General features: G+C 36.9%; 1 protein-coding gene across 1 annotated transcript in view; it reads left to right on the top strand.

Annotated features, from left to right (window-relative positions):
* Window positions 1-24,983, top strand: part of CDCA2 (cell division cycle associated 2) — a 78,880-nt gene that overhangs the window by 43,385 nt on the left and 10,512 nt on the right. The window contains exons 7-12 of the mRNA XM_007938758.1: window positions 3,647-3,873; window positions 9,240-9,324; window positions 10,007-10,251; window positions 18,406-18,484; window positions 19,554-19,642; window positions 20,721-20,858. Of these exons, the coding sequence (XP_007936949.1) occupies window positions 3,647-3,873; window positions 9,240-9,324; window positions 10,007-10,251; window positions 18,406-18,484; window positions 19,554-19,642; window positions 20,721-20,858 (863 nt within the window). The remainder of the gene's footprint in view (window positions 1-3,646; window positions 3,874-9,239; window positions 9,325-10,006; window positions 10,252-18,405; window positions 18,485-19,553; window positions 19,643-20,720; window positions 20,859-24,983) is intronic.

Below are 24,983 nucleotides of genomic sequence, written 5' to 3'. Positions count from 1 at the left end.
GAAATGACTCGACGGCACTTAACAACAACAACATGCTTGTCTGTTGTTTGGCTGGAACCCATGGAAGTGAGTTCAATTCCAGGCCCAAAATGTGACTAGGGGCCATAATCTTAGGGGTTTCATCAGTTGTCAGATCAGTAGACCTGGTCTTTTTTATGATTTTGAGTTTTGTTCCACAATTTTCTCCCACTCCATCCAGGGTCCTCTACGCTGATCCCTTTCCTAGTGGTTGACAGTCGTAGCCAGGCACACTCTGGTTCTTCTGGTCTCAGGATCATGTAGGCTGAGGTTCACATGGTTTCCATGCAAGATATATGACTTTTTTTTTTTCAACGCTACCATACTTCCGTAATGATAACGCCTCGGAAACCCAAGGAGGGGTCACTGTGAGTTGGGTACGGCTTGACGGTGCATAACAACAACACACCATAAGATTTAGTACAATATTTTTAAGCTTATCAAATCTCTTATAAGGAACTGGACCTGTGAACGTAATAAGAGGTATATCTTGCTAGAAAAGCGTTACCATTTTTCTTTAAGTTTTTAAGTATGTGTTAAGAGACCTTAGATCTTGAGAAAATGAAATATGTCAGAAGCAAATACTCTGGTTCTCTTGCCACAAAACCCTCCCACATTTCTGTACAAGTATATTTTCTATCTGTTTTCCTGTTGCAACAGATTCTCAGTGTTCTTATTTTAAGACCACCCTCTTCATTATGGGCTGGTTCCCATCACTTCCTCCCTGTTTAGAACCTTGTGTCTGAGTTATCCTCTCACTTTTTTACTAACTTTTCCCATTAATATACTATACTGTTGTTGTTATATGCTATTGAGTTGGACCTGACTCAGAGCAACCCCAAATTGGGTTTCTGAGGCAGTATCACTACGGAAGTAGATTGCCCAACCTTCCTCCTGAGGAGTGACTGATGGGTTTGAACTGCCAGCCTTCGGTTAGCAGTCACGTGCCTTAGGAACTATGCTCCCAGAGCTCCTAATGTACTACATAATATAGTAATATACTACACTATACTGTATTATTAATCATCTTAAACTTTCTCTTGACCTAGGATTTCCTTTAAGCCATAACTCCATTTCTTTACTCTCCTTTAAAGCAAAACTCCATTTATGAGCAGGCTGTACTCTGTATCCATGCCTTCCTTTCTTTCTTGAGTAGCTCCACTTCCATTCTCAAAACCCTTGGTAACCAACACCTCCCTCCTCATTGTCATACCAGTAGTTAGGCTCAATATATCCCTCTTCTTGATACCTCAGCAGTGTTATAGATACTGGATGATGCTCTCCTGTAAGAAACATTTTCTTCACAGGGCTTTGGGACATCTTTCTCTCCTGTTTCCCCCTATATCACTGACCATTTCTTTTTTGTGTATTTTCCTTCTTTGTCTTTTATCCTGATCTTTAAATATTTGAATGCCCCTGGCGTCAGTGCTTGGACCTTTCTTCTCACTTCACTCACTCCCCAGATGATTTCAGCGTTCTTAGAACCATTTATATGCTGTTGACTTCTAAATTGAAATAATCTGTCCATGGCCTCTTCCCTGAATTCTAGATTTAAATACCTAGCTGCTTTCTTGATCTCTACTTGGGTGTTTAATAAACATCTCAAACTTAACATATTCAAACAGCTCTTGATTAATTTTTCCTTCCCCAACCTGCTCATCAACCTATTTTCTTCATCTTAGTAAATAGCACCTCATTGCTTGTGCCAAAAATACCTGGAGCTTAAATAATCTCCTTTTCAAATAATTAAACTTCCAATCCTGTTAATAAATGCTGTTGGCTATACCTTCAAAATATATCAAATGTCTAACCAATGCTCACTTCTTAGACTGTTCTCAGTATTGTCCAGTATGGTCCAGGCTACCATCATCTCTTGCCTGGTTCGATTTGTGTGTCCTCTTAACTGATTTCCCTGTTTCTACCCTTGTCCTAACCCCATGTATACCTTTATACATGGTAGCCAGAGTGCTGCTTTTAAAATACAAGTAAGTCACACTGTGTCATTTCCCTTCTAAAATACTTCATCGGCTTCCTGTCATACCAAGAATAATATTCGGAGTCCATACCATTCCTTCTAGGCCCCCTGTGATTTAGCCCTTATCCTTCTCTCTGAGCTTATTTCTTGAGTCTCTTCTCCTTGCTTACTCTGTTCCAAGTACACTAGCCTTATGCATCTAACATAGCAGGTATGTTCTTACCTCAGGCTCTTTGTACTGGGCTTCCTTCTGCATGTATTGCCCTTTCCTAGAACTGTGCATGGCTTGCTTCCTCACTTCATTCAGATGTCTTCTCAGGAAACCATCCCTGACCACCTTATTATACCCTATGCCGTTAGTGGTGCATTGTTTTCCATAATAGCACTTATTACTACTTCATATATAACGTATATATGTGTTGTTGTTGTTGTTGTTGTTATGTGCCGTCGAGTCGGCCCCGACTCATAGCGACCCCTCCTTGGGTTTCCGAGGCAGTATCACTACGGAAGTAGGATTGCCCAACCTTCCTTCCGAGGAGTGGCTGGTGGGTTTGAACCGCCAGCCGTCTAGGTTAGCAGGCAAGTGTCTTAGCCACTATGCTACCAGAGCTCCCATATATGTGTATATATATATATTTAACTTTTTATTTTCAAGTATTGTAGGTTTACACACAGTTTTAAGAAATAATACATAGACAGGCCCAGCCATAACCTTTACCCAGTTTCCTACAATATTAATATAGTTACAGAATAATATCACAACCAGAAAATTGACATTGGTACATTCCACTGATTTACCAGTTTTACCTGCATTCGTTTGTTTGGGTATTTCGTTCTGTGCACATTTATCATGTGCATAGATTCATGTGATGACATCCTAGTCCAGACAGAGAACAGTTTCATTGCTACTTTTTTATAGCCACAGCTACCCCCTCCTTCTCCATTTTTTCTGTTGTTAATATATTTTATATTGTCTTATTTGTTGAACAAGATAGAGGGACTTTGTGGATTTTGTTCATCAGTGAATCTCTAGCACCTAGAAGAGTGGCTGTCACATAATAGGTGCCAGGCCAGATTTACACTTGTTAAATGAATCACTCATTTCAAAGACAGTGCTTCCTTGTGAGAAAGAATTTGTTTTGGGAAAACTTTGTCTTGCATATAGGCACATATAGTATGTTAATTTTTTTGGCTTACTATTCTTTTTCCTCACCATCCCCTCCTCTCTCACCCCTTATCATCCTTGCATACTGAAATGCCTCTGATTCTAACGATAAAATTGGTCATTATTCAGTGTTTAGTTAAGGTTAGTTTCATGCTATAATATAGTTTCATAGGAATAGGGCAGATAACAGTTGATAGCTGATTCCTGGATATATACCTTCTTGTGATCTCAGGTTTCCATGGGAGCCAAAATCCCTTACTTACCTTTATCTGGAGTATTCAGATTTAAATTAAAAAGTATGACCAATGTCACTTCTCTATCTTCTTTTTATATTTTCAAATGAAATCCTAGATGGTGCTCTCTAAGCAGGATATTGTTAGTGTTAAATTTCTTAATAACATGTTGTTATCATTGCAAATACATAATATTTTTAAACTAGAGCAGACTGAAAATCTTTTGCCTTTCATGATTATGTGTTTGTTTAGAAGGAATCAAGGTTGCTGACTATGAAGAGGACAAAGGGTCAAATGATGCTGTTTCACAGAAAAGTTGGTTGGAGGACAAATTGACAGAAGCAGCAAGCATAGACGCAGTTCCTGACATCAAGTCACCAGTTATTTCAGGGGGCAAGAAGGGCATTCCATCCTCTGAGACCTTTATACTTCGTTCTGTCCTGAAGAAACCCTCTGTTAAGCTGTTTCCAGAAAGCTTACAGGTAGGTATAGAGCTACGTTTCCTAAAGCAAATTGAATAAACATCTTTTTTTGCTTCAGAGCAATACCTCTGAAATGTTATATGCCATACTGATGTAAAAGTAAATGTCTCATCATTTTTTTTTTCTTCTTTCCTCAGTTAGAGGACTCTGAGTTTTTTGGTTTTTTTTTTTAAATCTTTTGTGGTGAAAGTATAAACACTAAGACATTCACCCTACTCCTGGTAACCACTAATAATCTTTGGGGTGTGTGTGTGTGTTGTTGTTCTTGTTCTTGTTATGTGCCATCGAGTCGGACCCGACTCATAGCGACCCCTCCTTGGGTTTCCGAGGCAGTATCACTACGGAAGTAGATTGCCCCATCTTCCTTCCGAGGAGTGGCTGGTGGGTTTAAACTGCCAGCCTTCTGGTTAGCAGTCAAGTGCCTTTAGGCGCTATGCTACCAGAGCTTATATATATATACACACACACACACACACATTATAGAAAAAAAATGTGTGTGTGTGTGTATATGTATTTTAACCTATTTAGCAATTTTCCCTCCCATCCCATCCCATCCCTGATAACCAACAAAAAGAAAAATCCCTTCCATATATAAGCCTTTTCTTGACTTTTTACAATAGTGGACTAATACAACATTTGTCCTTCCGTTACTGACTTATTTCACTCAGTATAATGTCCTCCAGGTTCATCCCCATTATGTGGAATTTCATGGATTCTAATTATTGTTTAATGCTGCACAGTATTCCATTGTGTGTATGTACTACAGTTTGGTTATCCTTTCCTCAGTTGATGGACACTTAGGTTGTTTCTGTCTCTTTGCTATTGTGAATAGTACTGCAGTGAACATGGGTATGCATATATCTATTTGTGTCCTGGCTTTCACTTTTTTAGGGTATGTATCTAGTAATGGGATTGCTGGATCAAATGGTATTTCTGTTTCCAAATTTTTAAGAAATTGCCATACTGATTTCCACAGTGGTTGTATTGTTTTACAGTCCCACCAGCAGTGTGTGAGACCCCAATCTTTCCACATCCTCATCAGCATTTGTTATTTTCTGTGTTGTTGAACTTTCCTGTTAGTGATGGTGTGAGATGGTATCTCATTGTTGTTTTGATTTGCATCTCTCTAATGGCTAATGATTGTGAACATTTCTTCATCTGTTTGTTGGCTGCCTGACATCTTCTTTGGTGAAGTGTCTGTTCATGTCTTCTGCCCATTTTTTAATTGGATTGTTTGTCTTTTTGCTGTTGAGGTGTTAGAGTTCTGTATAAATTTTTAGACATAAGCCCCTTATCAGATATGTAGTTGCCAAATACTGTTTTCCCAGTCTGTGGGTTTTCTTTTCACTCTTTTGGAGAAGTCTTTTGATGCATGTAAGAATTTAATTTTTAGAAGGTCCTACTCATCTAGTTTATCTTCTACTGTTTATATATTTTGGGTTATGCTTGACAGTCTTTATTTTGCCATAAATTAGGCCCCTTAAGTTTGCCCCTATTTTTTCTTTGATAAAATTTATAGTTTTAGGTTTCATATTTAAGTCTTTGATCCATCTGGAGTTCTTTTTTGTGTATGATATGAGGTATGGATCTTGTTTCATTTTTCTGCAAATGGATATCCAATTTTGCCAGCACCATTTGTGCTCTTTCCCATTGAATGGATTTCGGCCCTTTGTCAAAGATAACTGACCATAGGTGGATAGATCGATTTCTACGTTCTCAGTTCTATTCCAGTGGTCTATATGTCTGTTGTTGTACCAATACAAGGTTGTTTTAACTACTGTGGCTGTATAGTAGGTTTTGAATTCTGGGAGTGTGAGACTTCCTAGTGCCTAAGGCACTTGACTGCTAATCCAGAAGGCTGGCGGTTCAAACCCACCAGCCACTCCCCAGAAGGAAGATGGGACAATCTACTTCTGTAGTGATACTGCCTCGGAAACCCAAGGAGGGGTCGCTATGAGTCAGGTCCGACTCGATGGCATATAACAACAACAACAGTACTTTGCTTACCTGAGGTCTCTTTTCTTTCCATATAGAATTATTGATTGGTTTTTACACGTCCTTAAAGAATGTTGATGGAATCTGGATCAGGATTGCATTGAATGTATAGATTGCTTTGGGTATAATTAACATTTCCATAATGTTCAATCTTCCTATCCATAGCATGGTATATTCTTCCATTTATGTATATTTCTTAACAGCTTTTTGAAGTAGCGTTTTGTAGTTTTCTTTGCATAGGTCTTTTGTGTCTCTGGTAAGATTTATTACCAAGTATTTTATCTTTTGGTAGCTATTATAAGTGGTATTCATTTTTTTATTTCATTTTCAGAGACATCTTTGCTGGTGTAGAGGAATCCAACAGATTTTCGTATGTTGATCTTGTTTTGTGCCATTATGCTAAATCTTACAATAAGTTCTAATAATTTTCTTGCTGAATCTGTTGGGTTTTCTATGTATAGGATCATATCATCTCCAAATAGGGATAGTTTTACTCCTTCTTACCTATTTGGATGCCTATGATTTCCCTTTCTTGCTTTACTGCCCTGCTGCAATACAATGTTGAATAGAAGTGGAGATGAGGGCATCCTTGTCTGGTTCCTGTTCACAAGGGAAATGGTTTCAGTCTCTCACCATTGAGAATAGTGTTAGCTGTTGGTTTTGCATATATGCCCTTTATTATGTTGAGGAATTTCCCTTGTATTCCTCTATTTCTGAGAGTTTTTATCACAAATGTGTGTTGAATTTTATCAAATGCCTTTTCTGTATCTATTGATATGATCATGTGATTCTTTTCCTTTATTTTACGTATTTGATGGATTACCTGGTTTTTCTGATGTTGAACCATCCTTGCATACGTGTTATGAATCCCCCTTGATACTGATGTATTATTTTTTTGATGTGTTGTTGGAGTCTGTTGGCTAGGATTTTGTTGAAGATTTTTGTGTCTGTATTCATGAGGGATATTGGTCATGAGTTTTCCTCTTTACTAGTATCTTTGCAGACTTTTGGTATCAAGGTTATGCTTTCTTCATAAAATGAATTTGGGAAGATACCATCCTTTTCTGTGTTCTGGAACAGTTTGTGGAAGAGTAGTGTTAGCTTTTCTCTGAATGATAGAATTCTGTGTGCATTTATTTTATTCTTTTGTAACTCAGTATACTATAATATAATGCGTAATTTAATATAAGTAGGCCTGTTTATAAAGGGCTTATTATTATTAATGGGTTGATCTGTTATCCTTTTCTAGCCAGAGTATTTGATCTTAAAAATACCTTTTCTTTCAGGCACACTTCTTTCTTTAAGCTCAGTTAATATGTGGAAAGAGGAAGTTGATAGAACTAGCTGGCATTTACTGAGTGCTTTCTGTTTGGTAGTTCTGGTGTATATTGTGTACATTATCTCCTTTATTCCTAGCAGTGGTCCTCCAAGAAAGTTATTAAACTCATTTTATATAAGCTTAGGCTTGTAGATTGTTAAATGTACCAAGATTGGTCTGATGTTAAAATCCATGACAGACTGTAAAATTTGTGAGAGGTTAAGAGTATAAGCTCTGCAGTCAGAGTGCCTGCTTTCAAATTCTAATTCTGAAATTTAATAGCTGGGCAAATTATTTAACTCTTTTTGTCCTGATTCCTTATCTAAGTTGTTGTTGTTAGGTGCCATTGAGTGTGTCCAAGGCATAATGATCCTATTTACAATAGAAGGAAGCACTGCCTGGTCCTGCTCCATCTTTACATAAAAAAACTCATTGCTGTCAAATCAATTCAATTCATAGTGGACCCCTCTTTGGGTTTCCGAGGCGGTATCTTTACAGAAGTAAATGGCCAGTGTTCCTTCTGAGGAGTGGCTGGTGAGTTTGAGCCATCAGCCTTCTGGTTAGCAGTCAGATGCCTTAGGCACTATACCACCAGAGCTTTCATCCTCACAGTTGCTATACTTGAGCCCGTCATTGCAGCCACTGTGTCAATCCATTTAATTGAGGGTCTTTATCTGTACAAAGGTAACACTAGTAACTACCTTATAGGGTAATTTGAGCAAACAGGAAAATACATAAAATTAATGCCAGAGCCTACCTTATCAGAAGTACAGTTCCTTTTTTCAATCTATAAACCTTTTTATACATATAACTATGCCTCCAAATTTGTTTCAAAAGCCAAATCCACTAGATTATCTTCCATCTAAATGGGTAATGGATGGTAATTGTTATTTTAAATGAGTTAGCAGCTTTTCTGATTGAAGAGCTTATTTGGATCTCTAATACATACAGCACTGTTCATTCATATATTTTTTTTGTTGTATCCTCTCCTCAAAGGGATCATCTTAACAATCCATATAACTCTTATTGGTTAATAATATTACATATCAAATATCATATAGCAAACATCAAGCCCTGCTGCTAGAATCAGTTTATAACTGGTATCATTTTACTAAGCTTGCCAAAATTTGTAGGTGTACAAAATTTTTGTTATTTGCCAACTTTCATAACTGCTTTAATTAAACTGAAAACATGAAAGTAAACATGGACTTTGTTTTATAAGTTAACTTCTCTTACAAATATTGGTATGTGCATTTCCCCCAGACAGGAAAGTGAACTCATCTGGGAGATAGATGATTAAGATTTATTTGGGGTAAGACTGTTCTTTGAGAAGGTGCTGTTCTTTCAATGGATGTAATGGAGAAAATGAATCACAGGCAAGAGCTAGCTAGTCAGGGCTTTAAGTTCAGGTTGACAGGGTGATAGTTAAGAAGTGACTCTGATCAGCCCACATCTCTGTTCTCTCCTGCTGAACTCCAGTGACCTAGGTGTTTGGGCTTGCCCTGACTTTTTTCTGCAATATTTACACTGTCTCTACCTTAATAATATGCCAATTCTATAATCTTCCATTGGAGAAGCACAGAGGGATAAATGCTACCTTCTTTCCTTGTTCCTTCCTAAAGAATATAGGAATACAACAGGAAGTTTACATATTATAAAAGATGTGGTTTCCATACTTAAAAGACAAAACCCTCTATTACACCATTTACCTCTTTGTTTTTTTTTCTTGTTTTAGTGCCATTCTTATACCTCGTGCACTGGAGTTCTTCTTATGTTTTCTTGAACTTCATTGCTAGCTCAAAGATGAGGGAATGGATTCTAGCTCTCTCTTAATGGGTTACTGTTCTTTGATTTTAGCTTAGAATACTATTTACTAAAGTACTAAGGAACCTAGTTTTTGTTTGTGGCTAATATCATGGTCTTTTAAGCCAGTATGAAAGTAAAGATAATCTTTAATATTGTAATACCTACCTTTATGGGGGGAAATCAAAATCAAAATGGATACTTTTAATCAGTATATATTATATATATGCTTTGATGTTTATATTGTTAGGAACACTGTGACAACCTCTGTGATGATGGTACTCCTGCAAGCTTAATGTCAAATCTTGGAAATTACTGCAAAGAACAAAAAACAGGTAATAAATTCATACTTATTTTTAAGCCTGAGGGTATAATTTCCCTTTTTTTTTTTTTAAGAAACTGATATAAATGGAATTGTCTGCTAATGTCTTTGTACTTCTGAAATTACCTGGTGATGAACATTTGAGAAGAGTAGAATCTCTTTGGAGAATCTCAGTATTTAATCTTCTGACAATAATATCTTCTGCCAGTAGGAACAGAATTGGTCTAGCCATTTCATTGATCCATTTTTGCTTAATAGTGAAACTTTTAAAGTCATGTAAAATTTAATTTAAAATGCATTTAAAAAATAAACCATTGCCATTGAGTTGATTCTGACTAATGGCAATCACATGTGTGTCACAGTAGAACTGTGCTCCATAGGACTTTCAATGGCTGATTTTCCAGAAGTAGTAGATTGGCAGGCCTTTCTTCCAGCATACCTCTAGGTAGACTTAAACCTCCAACCTTTCAGTTTGCCTCTGAGCACTTAAATGTTTGTGACACAGGGACAATCTATTAAAACTATTACCCTACTTTAATTTGAAATAATTTTGTATCTTTTTCCATTTTTAGTTTTCTCTATAAATTATGCATTTTTATTATAAAAATTAATAGCAAAATATCTTATTGTAAGATTCTGGTATATGCCTTTTATGTAACTTAATATTTTAATGCATTCTCATTTATTATCCACAGAAGAGCAAGAAAATTGTAAAGTACCAGCCGTTCTAAATGTAAGGAAGAGGAAGAGAGTTACTTTTGGAGAGGACCTAAGTCCTGAAGTGTTTGATGAATCCTTACCAGCAAATACTCCATTGCGAAAAGGAGGAACGCCTGTTCGTAAAAAGGATTCAAGTAGTCCCAGTCCTCTGCAACTTGAGTACTCACCAGTTCCTGAGCAGTTACCACAACCAAATTTTGATGACAAGGGAGAGAATCTTGTAAGTGTGGGAAACTTTCATTTATATTTTCATCAGGCCTCACCTGTTTTGCCTGAGCAATAATTATGCTTTGAAATCTTAAAATGTTGTTCATGGTATAAGCTAGTGTATTTCTCTGTTTAGTTTTTTTATTATTTCAGCCCTGTTTATAAACAGTATTTCCTTGAATCTTTATACATTACATGTTTCATGGAACCCAAATGCTATTGATTATAAGGTGTGCTGTTCTTTTATGCATTACTAAGAAAGAATGCTGAAAATTAAACTGTGACACACCCTAAATTACAAGATGCACTCAGATATCAGAGATGTTAAATTTTGAAAGACCAACCATCTTAGAAATGATATACTATAAATACAAACAGTAGTATTTCTCCTCCTTCCCCCCTTAAGATGAATTTCTGCAATTGGAATTACAGAATTAAAGAATAGGAACAGTTTCTTTAAAACATGATAGACCATTTGATTTTCTCTTGAGAACTGCATATTAATCTTCCTTTGGGGACACCTAGTCTCTCTTTTACTGGTATACTTTGAAATAAGAATCTTCCAATTCTGGACAAGATGTAATAATAGGAACCCAATTAACAGTCCCACTTGACACAACATAAACACCAGAGAAATGTATGAGATAGGTGTTCTGAAGACATTGAACATCAGGAAGCATAGGGCAGTAATCCTTGAGAGAAGGGTAGCAAATGATGTGTGAACCTCACAAAAGTCCCAACCTAAACATCTGAACTAAATTTCCAGGCCACAGCATAAGGAGGGGAGCCCAGGAAGAGCTCAAAATCTCCCTGAGTTGAGAAGTTGGAATTGGTAGTCTTAGGGTATACATGGAGGCTAGAGTTCACAGGGCAGAGGTCTGGAGAGGAGAGCTACATAGACAACTCTGGAGATCTCACTGGAGGCTTCAGCTGGGTACTAACTGGTGCATGAACTGAATAAACAACCCAAGGCCTAGGAAAGAGCTATCTTAATGGAACAGAGGGAATAATCCCTAGAGCTCACACAAGGGCGGGAATGGCACTGTAGACATCAGGTTGATTCTAACTTATAGTGACTCTATAGGGCAGAGTAGCAATGCCCCATATGGCTTCCAAGGCTGTAACTTTTATAGATGTATGTTGCCACATCTTTCTCCCATGCAGCAGCTGTGGGTTCAAACCCACTGCGCTACAAGGATTCTTAATGTCTCACTCATTCAAAAAAACTTTCACTGCCATCAAGTCGATTCTAACTCATAATGACCCGCATTGGGTTTCTGAGGCTATAAATGTTTATGTAAGTAGATTGCCCCATTTTTTTTTTCTGCAAAGCAGCTGGTGGGTTTATGGGGCAAAATTAGGCTAAACGCTGCTCTGGTCCTGCCTAACAAAACTTAAAAGGAATCCTTGAAAGGATCAAACTATATCCAGGTAACTAACTGCATTGAAAAACCAAAGCTCAAGAATATTTATGAGATAGGTGGAGACAAGTATTGATTTGGGTGAAGAGAAGGTCAGTGGACCAAATGCGAGTGATCAACAGGGTGGCACTGAGGAAGTGGAAGACATAGAGAGGTACATGAGAGGTACAGACAATAAGGATGAACCATTTTGCACAGTACTGCATTGTCGGTGAAGGCAAACATGGGTATACAGGTGGATAGATGGGTGGACAGACTGAACTATTAGGTATGTCTACCATATATAGGGTTGACAGACAGTGTTTCTGCAGTGGTATTTGTATGTTCTGTAAGAATTCCCAGGTGTATAGTAGAGCTGACAAGGGACAAGGTTGTAGTCACTTCTTGGGCAGAGCCAGCTACCCAGAAGAAACAAGTAGTTGGAACCTGTGGGCTTGGGACCATAGTCGTAGGGGACATCAAGCTCAGTTGGCATAACACACTACACAAAACATTGTTCCACCTCCTACTTTGGTAAGTAGCAACTAGGATCTTAAAAGCTTGTAAGCAGCCATCTAGATGCAATGATGGGTCTGTCCTCATCCAGGGCAAAGAAGAATGAAGAAAACCAAAGATTGGTGGAAACAATTAGTTCAAGTGACAGGTACACGATCCTCAGCCTATACGACTATGAGACCAGAAGAACTAGATGGTGTCTGGCTACCACTGTCAACCACTCGGAGTGGGTTCTATGTAGGAGATCCTGGATAGAGTGGGAAAACAATGTGAAAGAAACTCAAAATCATTTGAAAAAAACAAGTGGGGGGACCAGGTTTGCTGGTCTGATAGAGCCTGGTGGAACCATTGAGCCTGTGGCCCTAGCTGCCCTGCAGGTCTGGAATTGAACCCATACTTGTAGCTTCCAGTCAAACAAAGGACAGGCATATGAGGTGAACATTTACCTGAGGTAGATAAACTCCTTGGAAAGAACGAGCATGGGAGAATAGAAGGGCTTTTTGTGCACAGGGAGACAGCTTGGGGCAGGAGTGCATGGAGGGATGGACACAGGGAAGAGGTAACTATCAGGAGGAAGTGGGAGGGAAGCTGTTGCATTGTGGTAAATTGTAGTCAATGTCATGAGACAAAGTGTATGTGAACTGCTATTTGGAAAGTGAATTTACTCTGTAAACTTTCACCCAAAGTACAATTTAAATAATAATATAAGAATACAAAATGTACTAACATTAAGTAAAGTAAAATTCAAAATGTCTGGCTGCCATTCAGTTAAAAATTACTGGGTAAGCAAAGAAGGAAAATTTACCACATAATAAGGAGAAAAATTAATCAATAGAAAGTCTTAGAACTGACACATACAGAATTTGTAAATAAAGACACTTAAAAAGTGATTACAACTATATTCCATATGTTCAAGAAGGTAGAGGAAAGATTGAGCTTGTTAAGTATGTGGAAGATAAAGAACCAAGTTGAAGCTTATATGAACATTACAATATCTGAGAAGAAAAATATATTGAATGGGAGTAATAGCAGATTACAGACTACAAAAGAAAACAGACACATGACATATAGAAGAACAAATATAAAAATGACAGCATATTTCTCATTGAAAACCATGCAAGCCAGACAATGGAGCAGCAATGTTTTTAACGTACTGAAACAAGAAATATTGCTGTCATCCTATAATTCTATACCCATTGAAACTATCATGTAAAACAAAGGTGAAATAAAGACTTTTTTTAGGCAAAAACTAAACATATTCATCTCCAGCGCATATTTACGCTACAAGAAATGTTAAAGGAAGTCTTTACAGCAGAAGGAAAGTGATTCCAGCTGGAAATCTGTACCTGTATAAAGAAATGACTTTGAAAATACTAAATATGTGGGTAACTGTAAAAAGCAACTTTTCTTATTTCAAATCTACTTAAGAGATCCATTTGTGCCATTCCAAAGAAAGTTGTTCCAACAGAATGCAGAAATTATTGAACAATATAATTAATATCACACACAAGTAAAATTTTGCTGATAATAATTCAAAAATAGTTGCAGCAGTATTGACAGGGAACTTCCAGATATTCCGGCTAGATTCAGAAGAGGACGTGGAATGAGGGGAATATCATTGCTGATGTCTGAGGGATTTTGGCTGAAACCAAAGAATATCAGAAAGATGTTTACCTATGCTTTATTGACTATGCAAAGGCATTCTGGATCATAACAAATTATAGATAACATTGTAATGAATGGGAATTCCAGAACACTTCATTGTGCTCTTAAGGAACCTGTAGATAGATCAAGAGGCTGTTATTTGAACAAAACAAAGGGATACTGTGTGGATTAAAATCAGAAAGGGTGTGGATCAGGGTTGTATCCGTTCACTATACTTAATCCATCTGCATGCTGAGCAAATAATCCAGAGAGCTCAACTGTAAGAAGAATAAGAATGTGGCAAGAGGATTGGAGGAAGATTCACTAACAACTTGTGATATGAAGATGAAACAACCTTGCTTGTTGAAGGTGAAGATGACTTGAAGCACATACTGTTGAAGGTCAGAGACTACAGTCTTTAGTATAGATTATACCTCAACATAAAAATTCACAACTGGATGAATAAGCAACATCATGATAAATGGAGAAAAGTTATCAGGGATTTCATTTTACTTGGATCCACAATCAACACCCATGGAAGCAGCAGTCAAGAAATCACACAACATATTGCACTGGACTAATCTGCTGCAAAAGACTTCTTTAAAGTGTTAAGGAGCAGAGATGTCACTTTGAAGACCAAAGTGTGCCTCACCCAAACTATGGTATTTTCAATTGCCTTATCTGTGTCTGAGAGCTGGGCAATGAATAAGAAGATTGATGAAGATGGCTTTGAATTTTGGTATTGGTGAAGAATACTGAAAATACCGTGGACTGCCAGAAGAATGAACAAATCTGTCCTGGAATAATAGTAGCTGGAATGCTCCTTGGCAGTGAGAATGGCCAGAAGTCATCTCACATACTTTGGTCATGTTGTCAGAAGGGACCCTTCTCTGGAAGATATCTTGCTTGCTAAAAGTAGAGGGTCAGTTTAAAAGGGGAAAATCCTACATGAGATGGATTGAAAAAGTTGCTGTAACAAAAGTGTTCTGGTTACCAAGTGCCACTCTGACAAGAATATACCACAAGTGGGATGGCCTGAACAAACAGGAGTTTGTTCTCTCACAATTTGGAGGCTTTATGTCCAAGTTCAAAGTGCCAGGCTCTAAGGGCTATGTGAAAGCCCTTCGACCTTGGGCTCCAGCTCTGCCTCTTGCTCCCAGCCCACTGAAGCTAGAGACATCTCTTTACTCAGGAAGCTACTGGCTGCTGAGGCTAACAAGCCCAAGGTTGACAAATAAAATGGCACAATCCTGATGTTACCAAACCACACAGCAGGCCATTAACTCAAATCCATTGTAAGTCCCAAGGTCGGCAGAGCATGGCAGGCTGCTGAACAATGACATGGCTACATGCAGGGTCCAAGTGTCCCATAAGGTAGAGACTATCCTCAAGGCTTCTGCTTACATACAGGAAGCAGACCACAATCCGTAAGGCAGCTACTCAGCTGCTCACAGTAGATTCCACCATGGAGTTGATTACCAGTCTCATCAGGGAAATAACTACATCCAGCTGCCCAGCCACTAAACCAGGTCCAGCCAAGTAGTCACACAAACTGAACTACCACAAAAGGTCTCAAGCATAATAAGGATTGTGTGGGACCAGGCAGTGTTTTGTTCTGTTGTACATAGGGTTGCTATGAGTCAGAGCTGACTTGATGGCACCTAATAATAACAAAAGCAACAATAATGGATTTGTAACGTGTGCAAGTAAAAATATATTGGTTAAAAAGTAAATTGGCTAGGAGGGGGAAATGAAATTATACTGTGCCATGGTTCATATACTAGACACAAAATGGTGGTATATAAGTCAAATGCCTTGGAGATATAGTGTAGGTTTGGTCACAGACCACTACAGTAAAGCAAACATCAAAATAAAGTAAGTCACAAGAATTTTTTTGGTTTCTCAGTGCATATAAAAGTTATGTTTACACTATAGTATAGTCTATTAAATATGCAATAGCATTATTAAAAAGTTTGAAATATGAGAATTACCAAAATAGGACACAGACATGAAGTGAGCACCTGCTGTTGGAAAAATTATGCCAATAGACTGGTTTAATGCAGGGTTGCCATAAACCTTCAGTTTGTAAAACATTCGCTGTCTGCAAAGCACAATAAAGTGAGACATGTCTGTATAAACCAACTAGTATGGTACAACAACAAAAAAATGTTTGGGTTGCAGCTAAAGCAGCAGTCTTAGAGGAAACTTTAAGAAAATAAATGCTTATATTTAAAAGAAAGAAAGTGATCTCAGCTTCCACTTGAAACTAGAAAAATCACATTAACAACCAAAGTAAGTAGAAGAAAGGAAATAATAAAGATAAATATAGACATTAATGAACTAGAAATTAGAAAAGCAACTGAGAGAAATCATTTAAATCAGAAGTTTGTGCTTTGGGGGAAAAAAATAAACCTCTAATCAGACTGGTCAAGAAAAAAGAAGACTCAAATTATAATAACAGAAATGAGAGAGGCGATGTAACTATATATTCTAACAGATGCAAAAGAGTAATAAGGGAATACTATGAACAACTTTATGTTAATAAATTCAACGACTTACATAAACTGGACACGTTTTTTCAGACACACGTTCCAAAACTTCCTCAAGAAGACCTGAATTCAATGACCGGGACTGTCCTGTAGTAACTAAAATTTAAATGTAATTAAAACCTTCCCACAATATAATAAAAAGAAAACTCCATGTCAAGATCATTTCACAGATGAATTCTATCAAATATTCAAGAAAGATATAGTACTAATTTTACACAAACTTTTCCAAAAAATAGGTGGGAATACTTCACAAGGCATTTTTGATGTCAGCAGTAACCTGATATCAATATCAGGCAAAAGCTTTCAAAAGAAAACTGCAGTTCAGTATCTTCATGAGCATTGTTTTGGTGCCATTTTAACAGGAAATACCACAAATGGGTGGCTTTAGCAAACAGGATTTACTCTTTTACAGTTTAGGAGTCTAGAAGTCTGAGTTGAAAGTGCCAGCTCTAGGAGCCAGGTGAAGGCCCCTCAACCTTGAGCTTCAGCTCTGCCTCTTGTTCCCGACCCACAGAAGTTGGAGGTTTCTCTTAACTCAGGCAGCTGCAAGCTGCTGAGGCTGGCAAACATAAGGTCCACAAGTAAAAAGTCCCAAGATTATCAAGCAACATGGCAGACCAGTAGTTCAAGTCCAGAGATTGTCCTAAGATGGCAAGAAACATGCAGGTTGCTGAATGAAGACTCAGCTACATGCAGGGGGGTCCAAGAATGCCAAAAAGCTGCAGAGACCTTTCTCAATTCTTATATAATGGAAGCAGACCACATCCTTAAGGCAGCTACTCAGCTGTTCCAGTAGATTCCACCACGGACTTGATTGCCAGTGTCATCATGGGGAATAACTACATCCAGTTGCCAGCCACTCAAAACTAGGCCCAGGCAAGTTGACGCACAACTACCACAAACATAGATGTGAAAATTCTTAGCAAAAATTAATATGTAAAAAGACAAAATATCATGACTAAGTGGAATTTGTCCCAGACAGATATGCAAGGTTGGTTTAACATTTGAAAAACAATCAGTATATAATCCATATTAACAGATTAATAAAGGAAATCATGCCATCATGTCAGTAGATGTAAACAAAATCTAATAACTACATTTGTGATAAAAACAGCAAACTGGTAATAGAAAGCTTTTTCCTCAAGCTGATCATTTGAATCTATCAAGAACCAGTCTAAAAAAGAGAACAGTTGCCATCAAATTGATTCCACTCATGGCAGCCCCATGTGTTACAGAGTAGAATGGTACTCCATAGGGTTTTCATGGCTGTGACCTTTTGGAAACATACCACCAGACCTTTCTTCCTACGTGTCTCTGAGTAGGTTGGAGCTGTCAGTTAGTAGCCAAGTGCTAGTCATTTGTGCCATCCAGGCACAATAGCTACCATCATACAGCATTTATGTGGGAGAGAAAAGATCTGACATTTTTGTTTACATTACCATTTTATCCTGAAGTTCTCTGGAATAATATTGCAACGTTTAAGTGTGTTTATTGATGGATTTTTTAATTTGCTTTATAGGAGTTAGGACTTGGAATCTTAAATCAAAAAGTAACTTCTCAATGGTTCATTACTGCTACTTCCATTGAAGTTTTTATTTTTGTTTTGATGTATTGCAGAGTAAACATTGTTTCATCTTAAAGATGATTGATAAATATTGAGACATATGTTGTTGTTGTTATGTGCCGTGGAATCAAACCCGACTCATAGCGACCCCTCCTTGGGTTTCCGAGGCAGTATCACTACGGAAGTAGGATTGACCAACATTCCTTCCGAGGAGTGGCTGGTGGGTTTGAACCGCTAGCCGTCTGGTTAGCAGGCAAGTGTCTTAGCCACTATGCTACCAGAGCTCCTATTGAGACATATATATATGTATTTATATCCAATATCTTTGTTTTTCTTTGATTCCTTTTTTTATTATCATTGCTTTTTCCATCTTCGTTGCTTAATTACAGTTCCTCTTACCCAAGTAAATAATTTTTCTTTTGGGCAGTTCATTTATTTATGTATATATTTACTAAATTTAAAGGTATTTCCTACTCTTTTTTTTCTGTGTTTAGGAAAACATCGAACCACATCAGGTATCATTTGCAGTTCTGAGTCCTGCTAGTAAATCTTCAATCTCTGAGACTCTTTCAGGTAGTAACTTTTATCTTATAATCATAAATGCCATTTTCAATGTGCATATGTATGAAACTTAATCTCTTTATTTTCTTTTTAAATTTTAATTTTTATTACAGCAATGAATACCTGGTTTTTTAAAATTCAAATAATGTGCAAAACTTGGAAGAAGTCTGTTACTCATCCCTTTCATTTCAAGTCCCACACTTCCTTAGATGGGTACTCCCATTTTTCAAGTTACTGTAAGCTTTGGAGTTACCTTTCAACTGCTAAGCATCAACATTCAGCCCTTTTTCATAGTTTACACAATTGAAATGATCTGGGTGGTAAGGGTCATTTTTGAATATCTGAAATAATTTATCTACATTAGCATGACAGTTTTGGTGTATGTACTTTCCAAAGTCTCTGGCTTTTTTATGATCTTGACAACAAAAATTTCTCCCAGCTTTTCTGTGATAAACTACGACCTGACTGACAAAGGTCATGGGAGAAGCTCAGGATGGGAATCATTATTCATGTCTCCAAAATCCTTTACTGGCTTCTAGTAACCTATAGGACAATTTCGTTAGCACAGAATCCAAGACATGTCTTAAGTTAGAACTAAAATGTGAACTGTGAAGTTCCAGATCTTTGCCTTTAAACACATTATACTGCTTTTTACTATTAAAAGTGATCAAACTAAAATTTTGCTGAACTTTATCAAATTAAACTAAGTTTTCATAGTAATTTTCATGCCCTTTTTTGCTGTTTCATTGTGTGAAATATAGCTTGGAATAAATGGGACATCAGCAAAAATACAGGTGTTCATTGTAATACGATTTGTACTCTGTTAGATCAGCACTGTAATATGTTAAATGTAGTGTCTTTGCAAAGTGGTGAGAGTGACTGGGTATACAGTTAACCTAAAGTTTTTTTTTTTTTAAAAAAAACCCTGCATCTCAAAATTTATTTTTTGATAATTATTTATGTTTATATGTGATATTAAAAACAAAGGTAAATATCCAAAAGAGTACCAAGTTTCTCCAAAAGATGATGCATTTCAATTTTTTGTTAACTACTTTAATTTTGTTTGTATCTTACTCATCAGGTACTGATACCTTTAGCTCTTCAAATAACCAGGAGAATATGCTCTCCTGTAATGTTGGCAGAATAACACGTACCTCCAACAGAAGAAATGTGAGTATTTCTATTTGGCACAATGTATATTTTTAATCTTTTTTTATATATATATATATATATATATATATTTTTTTTTTTTTCCCATCAAATAATAAAGGGTAAAGTCTTCGTTTGATCAATGTAATTAACAATGAATATTTTATTCTACCTAGTGGAACCCAGAGTAAGGACATTTTTCTGATTTGATTTTGATTAATTTTGTTAGAAGAAAAATCCAACACAACAAGATTTTTGTGTTAATGTGAAGATAATTTGTTTGAAAAGTTTGTTGAAGGTCTTTATCTTTGATTTTATGAATTTCAGTGAGGTTCAGAGTAAAGAAGATAATTACATAATTAGCAGAGCTTAATTATAACATGTTTTTAAACTGTTCTTCCAGTCTCTGTATTTCTTTCTCACATTTAATGAAGAATTTTGAAGCTTGCTCAAAGTTATCCTCAATACTTCAATGCTATCATCTATATGGATAGCCAATCTAGCTCCTTAACCCAGTTCCTTGGGTCTCTTGTTTTGTTTTTTAACACTAAGTTTCAACTGCTTTTACTCTAAATACAAGCTCCCATTGAATAAAAGTATTTTGTTATTTTATTAAATTAGACAAAATTGAATTTTTATCTATAGCATCGTAGTGCACTAATGTATATTATACCATCACAGCATTTTTAGCTAATATGGTTGGATAATAAATCCAAAATTTAAGCTTAGATAGTCTAACAGTTCATAATTTTTTTCCCTTTAACCCAATAGCAGGTAGGTGCCAAATTGTAGATGCTTGATAAATATTAGTTAAATAAGTTAATCAACTAATTTTTAAGTTGATTGTTCTTTCTTTTTTAACATAATTAGTGGAATACATATGTTTCTGGGTCTGTGTTTTAAAAAAGATCAGAAACTGGTAATTACCATTCCCCTATTTGGAAATAAGATGGCTAAAATAATTTTAATGGAATTTGTGAATCAGGAGGAAATGGAGTATAACATGGTAGAAGCAGCTTGGGAGGTAATATAAAAGTTAGGGACAGACTTTAAAATGTAACTGCATTTGCTTTGTGATGTCTTTAAATTTTCTTTTTAGCAATTGACTAGTTTAGCAGAAGAAAGTGTTTGCAACTTATTTAATACCAAAGCCCAGCATTGTAAAGAAACGAAAATTAATAGGAGAAAGTCTCAAGAAACTAACCACACCAACAGAACGCTTCCTAAAAAGAATCAGGTAAGTATGTGTTTAGGACAACATGGAAATAGAATGTTTTTGCTAATTGACATTGGGCCAAGATTATTAAAAATCCTCTTATCATAATGTAGAAAGGGACATAAGGGGTTGTATACTGAACTATTAATTGCCTAAGGGAGATTTTTGCGGCTTTGTGTTGCCTACATCTGACACAGTAAGTAATAGGCACTCAAATGTTAAATTGACTCTTCTCTTTGAGTCTAATACAGTCTAACTTCTTACGCCCAAGTAGGGAATCTTCTAATTTTTCAGACAGAGCTGAGTGTACCATCTGCTGCTTGTTGGACTGTTCCTCCATTCTCTATATTTCTTTCCCACATTTAATGAAGAATTTTGAAGCTTGCTCTTAGTCATCCTCGCCACTTCAACGCTGTCATCCATATGGATAGCCAGTCTAGCTCCTTAACCCAGTTCCTTGGCTCTCTGCACTACAATGATCTGGACCTTTACTTCTCTTAAGTTACCTCTTCAGTTCCTCTGCCATGTCCTACAGTTTGTAATTACCTAAAACCTTCCCACTTCTAGTAATAGGCATTTAAATCTCCCTTTCTCTGACTGCAGCTTTCTATCCACCTAGCTTTCTAACTCCTTACTCACGTATCTGTTTTCATACTTAACAATCTGTGGCCCTCTCAAGCTTTTACATACTTCTTGATTTCATATTTTCCCATGTCAATCCTAAACTGCATGAACTGTTTTCAGTAACTATTGTTGGTAATCTCAGTTCTTCATTCATTTTCATTCTACTCTTCATCCTTCTAGCCCAATTTCAACTCTGAATTGATATAAACATTACCCTCTCACCCAGCTAACATTGCCACTGAAGAGACTCCCCAGGTGTGGGAACTGATGCCACGACATACTTACTGTTTTAGAGATGATCTGAAGGTTGGTCTCATTCTCCACCAACTCACCACTTCACTTTAAATATTTTTACCAAGGTATTTACTAAGTTACTAGAATGGAATGCATATATTTTTAGCCCTGTTCTTACTTGTACTCTCAGCAGCATTTGACATAATTGAAACTTCTTTTCTCCATAATTGAAGTCTCTTTTAAAGGTTTATTTTCTTCCACTCATCCTTGAATGTTATATTACCCAGAGTTCTACTCTTTTCTCTTATAAATGTTTGTTTTCTGGGTGATTTCATATGAAGAATGGTTCATGACTCCAAATTCTTCCTGATCTGTAAACATATGTTCAACTGTTTATTAGACATCCCTTCTTAAACCATTCAATAAGCCAAAAACAAAACCATTGCCGTTGAGTTGATTTCCAACTCATAGCAACTCTATAGGACAGTGTAGAACTGTCCCACTGCATTTCCAAGGCTATGATCTTTACAGGAGCAGACTGCCACATCTTTCTATCATGGAATAGTTAATGGCTTCAAACTTCGGACCTTTCAGTTAGCAGCTGAGCACTTAACCTAGTGCTTCTTAAATTAAGCACCTCAAAATCCACATTTCCAAAGCTAAATTCATTCATTTCAACCCACACACACCCACAGAAAACATTCTGTAGCATCCCCCATGAAACAGAAACTGTTGCCTTGTGGCTTTTCGTGGTTGAAAGGCACAGATATTTTTGATTCATCAAAGCCAAAAGAAACTGAGTGTCTTCCTGGTCCAGTCCTTTAAAAGTCACATACTTTGATCAAATGTTGAAGTAGTCTCTTGCTTGAAAAATACACAAATTTAGGAAAAAAACAAAGATACTTAAATGTATATTGTTGCATTAGAAATTTATTTCTTTCATATATGCTCTTTAAAGAAACAAAAACTTTTACAAGAACATAAACCTGTTTCTTCATATAAAATCACTGGCCAAAAAGTTAAGGTTGAGCCTTAAGTTTTGCTCTAGTCTCTCCCAAGACCCCACTGCATAACAATAATTGATTTAATAAAAAGGATAGATTTAGAATAGTAAGGAGAAGAGAAAGGGAATGGAGGATATTAAGCAACAAGCGATAGCCTTCAGTGAATTTCTAGAATACAAAGCAGATGGGAGCATGTTGACAGATAAAAGAGGTGGAAAGATTTACAGCTCAGAATGTGCTAGAGGAGAGCTAGGAGCCAGCCTGCTTAAGGGAATCCCAAGAGGCTCTGGGCCAGAATTGGCAGGTACAGTGGATTGTGAGAGTGAGAAGTGGTACTGAAAAACAGATTAATTGAAGTCCTATATATGGAATAATTTGTACCAGTTGGCACCCTATCCTCCTCTCCATCCCTGATGTGCTACACAGATGTTGTCATCTAGGTCAGAGCCTTCATTCTGGCGTTGAAAAGCCCCGTAGTTGTGATAGCCAGCTCTTGCCCTGTAGGAAAGCCTAGCAATTGACACCCCTTTCTGTCCTGCCCTGCTCCCACACAGGGTTACTAGGTAGAATTTTCATGCAGGGAAGAGACTGAGCTAGAAAACAGAGGAAGCAACAACTCATCTAATTTTAAAACAAGAATCAGACAATAATATAACCAATAGCATGAAAGAGAAAAGTCCAGTATTAGTAAGTAGACACATTGACTCAGAGAAATAGGTTATTCAGGGCATGGAAGGAAACTATAAAAATAAATATTCTATTTTGGTCGGACTTACTGTTGTTATTATGTGCTGTGGAGTTGGACCCAACTCATAGCGACCCCTCCTTGGGTTTCTGAGGCAGTATCACTACAGAAGTAGATTGCCTAATCTTCCTTCCAAGGAGTAGCTGGTGGATTTGAACCGACAGCCTTCTGGTTAGCAGTCAAGTGCTTTAGGCACTATGCTACCAGAGCTCCATGGTCAGACTTAAGAATATACTATCTTTATAAAGCTTAGAAGAGGATGCTCTAGAAAAGGAACAGAAAATTTGCAAAAATTTAGAGAATAAAGTTTTAAAAAATTTCCTGGAAGATAGAGCCAAAAAAGAGAGAGGGAAAAGATAGTACAAGGAACAAAAATCTGAGAGACTTCATAGGCATCTTAGAAAGGAGAACATGGAGTGGAAGAAATTATCAAAATTAAGAGGATTTCCCAAAACTGAAGAAAGTCCTTTGTCATGTTTAGCAAATTTTATATAACCTTCATTGTATGTCTTTTTCTTTGACCTTCACTCTCTCTTTCATATTTGTTAAGCAGCCACTATGTGCCAAGCATCAGGGATATAGATGCTGGGGGCATCTTATATAGAGATTTAAAAATCCAGCTAAAAGGACCCCCCCCCCCTTTCCTTTAATACCCACGAATCAGAAACTGCTCTATAGGTTATAACATGGTGGCATTCACCATACCAAAACGAAAAACCAAACCCACTGCTATTGAGTTCATTCCAACTCATAGCAACCCTCTAGGATAGAGTAGAACTGTCCTACTAGGTTTCCAAGGCTGTAAATCTTTACAAAAGCAGACTGCCACATCTTTCTCCTGCAGAGCAACTGGTGGATTTGAATGACCAATCTTTCGATTAATGGCAGAACACTTAATCACTGCACCACCACTTCACATACGTTAATTTATTTAGTCTTCACAATAGCTTTAGGTGGTAATGTGATATTGTTGTATAGTGTACAGAGAGAATGAGATGCAGAGAAGTAAGGTAACTAGTCTAAGATTATAAAGCAGTTAAGTAGCAGAGCCAGCCAAAATTTGAACCCAAGGCATCTTACACCAGAGTTCAAATGTTGTTTTGCAATTCATCTAAGAGTTTTTATTTCTCTTCCCTTCCACATCCATTGGCTAAGGCTGCAATTCACCAACCATTCCATGAAAAACATTTCATGTACAAATAATTTTGTAACCCAGCATTTCCCCAGTGTGTGTACAGGTTATTTATACTCAGCACTTTTCACAGAATTGAATGTTTTATGTATATTATAAACCATCAAGAGGATCATTCATCTTGTACAGTTCTAAAATTATTTTCCTATGCAATGTTTTCAATTTGTTTTGCAAAATACACATTGTTCCATACCACTGCTGTAATCTTGAATATAACTCAGTCTTTCCCACTGTTAGTTTTACCTAAATCTTCCATATGATCTACTATGACAGAAACTACAGTTTAAAGAGGAATGGCATGGCATTCATCATCACAAAGGATGTTTCAAGATTTGTCCTGAAGTACA

The sequence above is a fragment of the Orycteropus afer genome, unplaced genomic scaffold (genome assembly GCF_000298275.1).
Source record: "Orycteropus afer afer isolate SDZICR_OR568_19922 unplaced genomic scaffold, OryAfe1.0 scaffold00053, whole genome shotgun sequence".
Taxonomy (NCBI): domain Eukaryota; kingdom Metazoa; phylum Chordata; class Mammalia; order Tubulidentata; family Orycteropodidae; genus Orycteropus; species Orycteropus afer.
This window is presented reverse-complemented; position numbering and strand designations above follow the sequence as displayed.